At 37.1% G+C, this 6,000-nt stretch overlaps 1 protein-coding gene across 1 annotated transcript; it reads right to left on the reverse strand.

Moving 5' to 3' along the window:
- Nucleotides 1-3,014: 3,014 nt before the first annotated feature.
- Nucleotides 3,015-4,650, reverse strand: LOC145496080 (melanocortin receptor 4-like). The gene has a single exon (XM_081475696.1). It carries the CDS (start codon nt 3,975-3,977, stop codon nt 3,039-3,041), a length of 939 nt encoding a protein of 312 aa, XP_081331822.1. The 5' UTR covers nt 3,978-4,650; the 3' UTR covers nt 3,015-3,038.
- Between the last annotated feature and the right edge of the window lie 1,350 nt (nt 4,651-6,000).

Raw genomic sequence — 6,000 nt, forward strand, 5'->3', positions numbered from 1 at the left:
CTGCTTTGCTAAAGTTGGTTTTTATTTCATTTTCCGTCGCTTCCAAAGCACCGTGTACAAGCTGCGTGTAATGTTATCGAAGTCAATAATAAAGTTTTTTTTTCAGACTTTCTTCTGTCATGTTCATAAATGATTGATAACTTTCTTTTCCTGGCAAACATATGTTTGTTTAATTTACTCCGCAACTCAGTAGCTGCTGTATTTAAATCCAAAAATTAGGGCAGAGAAAACCACATGAGTGAACCTCTGTGTCAATTTACATTCATGAACTGTTAGAAATTTGAGAGTAACCTCTTCCTGTAATTAACAACTATGCTCGATATTTTCTTTATTTGACTTCATCAGTTGTGCAGCTTATACGACCAGTTTCAATATTGTAAATTTGCTAAGATTTGTTTGTGAACTGTTTAAATTACTCGTCAACGGCAAAATGTTGAAATCCCAAGGGAAAAACTCCAGTCAATTTTTCTCCCTGCATAAGTTAAACATGTTTTGAAAATAATAAATTTATTGCACGACGACGGCAATTTGTTGGCTTTTCTTAGTCTGAGGAAAATAGCGTTTTGTTTACAGATTTTGCCAAATCTACACTTGCACTTGTTGTTGGGCAGGTGGGGGGTTGTAATCCTTCCACTTTTCGCCGGGGAGAAATATAAATCCGCTATCAATTAAGGTTGTTACCCGATGGAGACGAAAGTGTGAACATTCTCGAGAGGGCGAATTGCATAGTATTACAGTTTGATGTAATATATCGAATACGAAAGACGGTGTTTCAGCACATTTCCAAACACCGAGAAGAGAATTGAAAATACGACGCAGAGCGGAGTATTTTTGACGAACTTTGAGGTGTTTGGAAATGTAGTCAAACACTGTCTTGAGTGTTTCATATATCCTCTCGATTAAAACTAAAACTAAGGAGAAAATGGAGAATTAAAATCGTAAAAATCGATGCTAGTTAAGATCACATATTCAAACAACGTCACAGCCATGCTTTCTTTTGTTTAAACTTGATGAAATATTAATGAGTTTGAGAAGCTCAGTGAAGGTCTGTCGAGAAACTCGCTTCAGTTCTTCCCTTACGTTATTCCCCAAAAATTTGCGCTTTAAATAAACACTTTGTAAATATAAAAGCAAAATATAAACATCGCTGACAAAGAAATGCTCGAGTGTTTGTTTTTTTTATTTTTCTAAACAAGAAGCTTCAAATATTTTCTTTGCTAGTGTTACATCCTTTTCAATTGTACCTCTGAATGCCTATTCCCTCAGGAATCTCCAATCCTGACTTGTTTGGTGTATTTTCAGGCAACAGCATTTTATGATCTTTTTAATTTTGAAATTAAAAATTCATCTCTCCCGTATCTTCGAGCGCCATATGTTTATGTATTCCTCCTTGTCAGTCAAGCATGATATTTCCCGTTTTGCAACTCTTCCTTTGAAATATGTTTATCATCAGGTTTGGTCTTTTCAATACACGTATTATTAATTTCCTGTCCCGAGTATCGAGTGACACTTCTTTTTCAATATCTCAGATTAAAAATCAACGAGCGTTCTTGAAAATTAAGACGTATACATCAGATGTCTTTGCCTTTGATAGCTCGGTCTAAGAAGTTTAGCAGTTACGCATGCGACGTCGCTTACCTAAAAGCGTACAATTATTATCTGCTTTTTACTCTCAGCAGCGAAGCTTTAAACTTTTTCTTGATTTTACATCGAAGTTAAAAAGAGAACTCGAATTGATAAAAAAGTCTGTATTAAAAATTTAATCCCCTGTACCACCTCAAAAACAAATTCCCCCTGTCAATAATGACCGTATTTTGGATAACAGCATTACGGTGCGGCAGCTGCAGAAATAGGCACCCTTTTTGTGATGAAAAATATCCACCCTCGTTTTGAAAATTTAAAATTTTAGTCACCTTATCCCTTGTTTCCACTAAAGGGAAGTAAAATGACAACTATCCCTTCTCTTTTCAATAAAAACAGAGACGACTTTTGGGTAGAAAGAGTTCTCTTTTAATTTAGCCATCACCTTACAAGCTGTCGATTATTCACGGTATTATTTTCAAAGTATGGTAACGATTGAGGCACGGTGGCGAACATCTACATCAATAAAACTTCGATATTATATTGAGACTGCTTCCTCAGTGTCAGCTATTCAATATCCTATTGATATGCTTTTTCTTCTATCAGAGGCTTTTGAAAAAGGTGATGAATTATACGTCTTATACATAAGCCGTGGCTTCCATCAGCGTTTTCAGGCGTTTTAGTGTGGACGATAGGGGAAAACGCATTAAAAAAATGATGCGTTTTCGAATGTGAACGCATTAGTGTGGACAGGTGGAAAGGTTTGAAAATGCTAGTTTGTTGGAGAAATTATTTCGCTTTGTTTTCTTCAAAATGAAAACGGAGACTTTTGATAACGCATTAGTGTGGTTGGGGCCTTACACTCGCGACAAATCCCACGGGTACCCCCAGACTAGCGTGTATTGTAATCATCAATTCGCAATTTCTCTGTTTCGTAGTAAATCCGACTAAACATTGTGAAACTTTCTTTCTCGAATTTCTCATGTCATAAAATATATTATTTAATCAAAGGCCAAGGTACCTCTTTCTTTTTGTGCACAGTGGAATAACACATCGATCTCCACCCGAAAACCATAACTCGGCTGTACATGTCTACCTGTGTTTTAAACAAGCTGTACCGCAACACCTTCGTGTTTGAATAATGCAGTCGACCCAGAGAAGAATTGCAAGGTATTCTATTTTGTTCATTTCTTTATTCACAATAATAAACAAAGCGTTCGTTAGAATTTCTTAATTTACAACTAACATATTTGTACCTCTTTTCTCCTTGATAAACATGCAATACCGTCAATATCACAATAAACCAAATTCACTAGCACTCTTACTAATTTAAAACAGCTTTCTTCTTCTTCTTCTTCTTCTTCTTCTTCTTCTTCTTGTTCTCTGTCTTCTTTTGCTCCTTCTTCTCCATCTTCCTCCTCTTTTGTCAGTTAGGGATTATATAGTTCCACGAGAGCTCAACAACAAAGTACTTCTCTGATTGTGTCCTTCACTGCCTGTCTCACCTCGTCTATTTTCCAGCAGTAAAGAATCGGATTTAAAGACGAGTTTAAGAAAGCTAAAGTGATCGTATAACCGACAGCAAGAATGGATGACGAAGATGGCTTTGTATTAATAAACAAAGTTGCCGATATTACTTGTGGTAGATAACAAATGACTAACGTAAACTGCAACCAGAGTGCAGTAGACACTGCCTTTTTGTATCGCGCTATGTTCAGTTGATTTGCTTGGTTCGGTTGTTGAATATGATCTTGAACTTGACTTCGATGACGACGGAGGGTGAGGAAGATCTTTGTATATGAGAAGGTTGTAGTTACTAGTGACAGTGATACAACTATAGCTTCGTAACTTGAGGTTATAGAGGAACTCCAAAAGAGCGCCATTGTTGTACAGACAGCTTGCACCACCCAAAAGGTGATAATGACTAAACAGGCTCGCTTCAAAGTAACAACCTGTCTGTATCGCAATCCCAACAACAGCGCGAGAAGTCTGTCCACGCTAACTACAGTCAATGTCAACAAAGACGCTTGAGCCAAAATTCTGCCTGTTACAGAAAGTGCGACTACTACGAAGCGACAAATATTCCAATTTTCATTCACTACAGTCACCAAAAAAGTGACAAAGAGAGGCTCCGAAATAAGACCAACGCAGAGATCAGTTACTGCAAGGCTGCGAAGCAAGAGTTTGGATGGAGGATGCAGTGAAGACTCTTTGCGCAGAGCCACTAGGAACAAAAAATTTCCAAGAAATGCCGTGATGGACAGAAAAGCGTTTAAAACTGCGATAAATGTCAACTGGCCATGTATTACAGTAGGTATGTCTAGTGAGCAGAACAGGTCTGCAACCTTTTTAGAATAATTCGGCTTTTCGTCTTCAGAAACGTTTGCGGTAGCCATTACTCCGCAGCAATATGACTATCTGTGTCGGCGTGAGCTCAACCGCTAGCTGGAAAGCCTTGATCTAAATTCATGCTTTTGATTTATTTGTCCAACATGTCATCCTTGAACAGTTCATACGGTAAAACGGCTGACTAGCTGAGCAAATGGTTTCATTGTCAAAAACTCACTTTTTTCTCCTTGGGAGCAGCATTGTCGCTCTTTTGTTTGATAATCAACGTCAAAATAAGAACAAAAATACAAATTTATAACCTAAATTTTGGGCTCGAAGCTTTTGTTTTCAATTGCAGAAAATATTCTTAAATTCTGGAAAGCTTCCTGTTATCGTTATAGCTAATTTGTTCTTCAAAGATGGCCTATTGCCCACAATGTGGCGACATATCCGCGACTTTAACGGCACTCCTGGCCCTAAATTTGAACTTCATCGAGAAATACTGAGATACAACAACACAGAAAATGGCCTGTTATGAAGTGAGAGGGGTCATTTTGGAAGGTTTGAACAAAAAAAATAACATTTATTAGTTTAAGTATATGGTTTCAAACAGAGATCAATAAAACGTATTTTGCCTTAGTTTGTCCACAAACTCCTAAAAATCCGAAATGGACCATTCCAGATCAGGTAATATGGGAAGAAGCTTTTTATTGACGAAAAAGCAAAGATATTTTGTACCGCTGTTGCTCCTACAAGTAAATGCGATATCCTCAGTATACCAATAAACTGAACTGAGTATTGCCCTTAACTTTACTTAAAACAGCGTTTGTGGAAGATGATCCATTCATTATCGTTTAAAGTTTTTTTTTTTTAGTAAACTAGAACAAACCAAACTTCTTACGAGAATATTTAACTCTGGAAGCTAAGATCAACCAGTGCTATCTACTATTTGTAGCATTTGAAGAGCGGGCAACCAGCTGATTCAAATTAACAATTCCTCGCAATTAAACATTACCTTTTTCTCCGAAAATGACAACTGCTTTGTTAGTATTGGTTTTCATTTCATTTTCCGCCGCTTCCAAAGCACCGTGTACAAGCTGCGTTTAATGTTATCGAAGTCAATAATAAAGTTTTTTTTTCGGATTTTCTTTTGTCATGTTCATAAATGATTGATAACTTTCTTTTCCCGGCAAACATATGTTTGTTTAATTTACTCCCCAATTCAGTACCTGCTGTATTCAATCCAAAAATTAGCGCAGCGAAAACCTCATGGGTGAACATCTTCTTTACTTTACATTCATAAACTGTTAGAAATTTGAAAGAAACTGCTTCCTGTAATTAACAACTATACCCGATATTTTCTTTATTTGACTTCATCAGTCCGGGATCGTTATCAGATTTGATAACCATGTGACGTCATAACATGGCGGCCATTTCAAAAACCGGGAATTTTCGTATTCACTTCGCTTTGCTCGTTATTTGTTCGATTATACTCGGGTAATTTACCCATAATTCTATTCGATAATTACCAGAAAACAAGGAGCCTCACGTGTTTTGAAGATGGCGGTTGAAGACCAGCGTAAATGATGTAAAATGCTACTCGTAAAGTGAAACAGCGCTTGCAATTTTGCATCCAAACCAGGTATGTTTTTCATTCTGTCATTAGATTTAAGTTACCTGGAGATTTTTGCGAAAATCACAAAAAATATGTCGTTAATCTTCACGCCATATTCTTGGGATTTAACGTGTTTTTAGTGTTGTGCACGATCTGTGAAAAAAGTGCACGGGGGTATTTTGATTTGCGATGTGTTGTTCGTAACGGCGGCCATATTTACAGCTGTAATCGATATGTTCCTAGGTATTGAGATGGCGGCTGCTGGTACCCATAGAATCAAAATAGCAAATTTATGTCGATTTTGTGGATATAGCTTGGTCATTACATAGGGTAGGTTTATTGTTGTCGAGTTTTGCAGCATAAAATTTTCGTTCCTTTTAGGCCTGACAGACACGCAGCATTCAACTTTAAGAATTACTGGTGGCAAAATCAAGGGGTACGTAAAAGTAACTTACATAAATCATCTAAGCCCCTTC

This window comes from Orbicella franksi, chromosome 8, assembly GCF_964199315.1.
Source record: "Orbicella franksi chromosome 8, jaOrbFran1.1, whole genome shotgun sequence".
In the NCBI taxonomy this organism is placed as follows: Eukaryota; Metazoa; Cnidaria; class Anthozoa; order Scleractinia; family Merulinidae; genus Orbicella; species Orbicella franksi.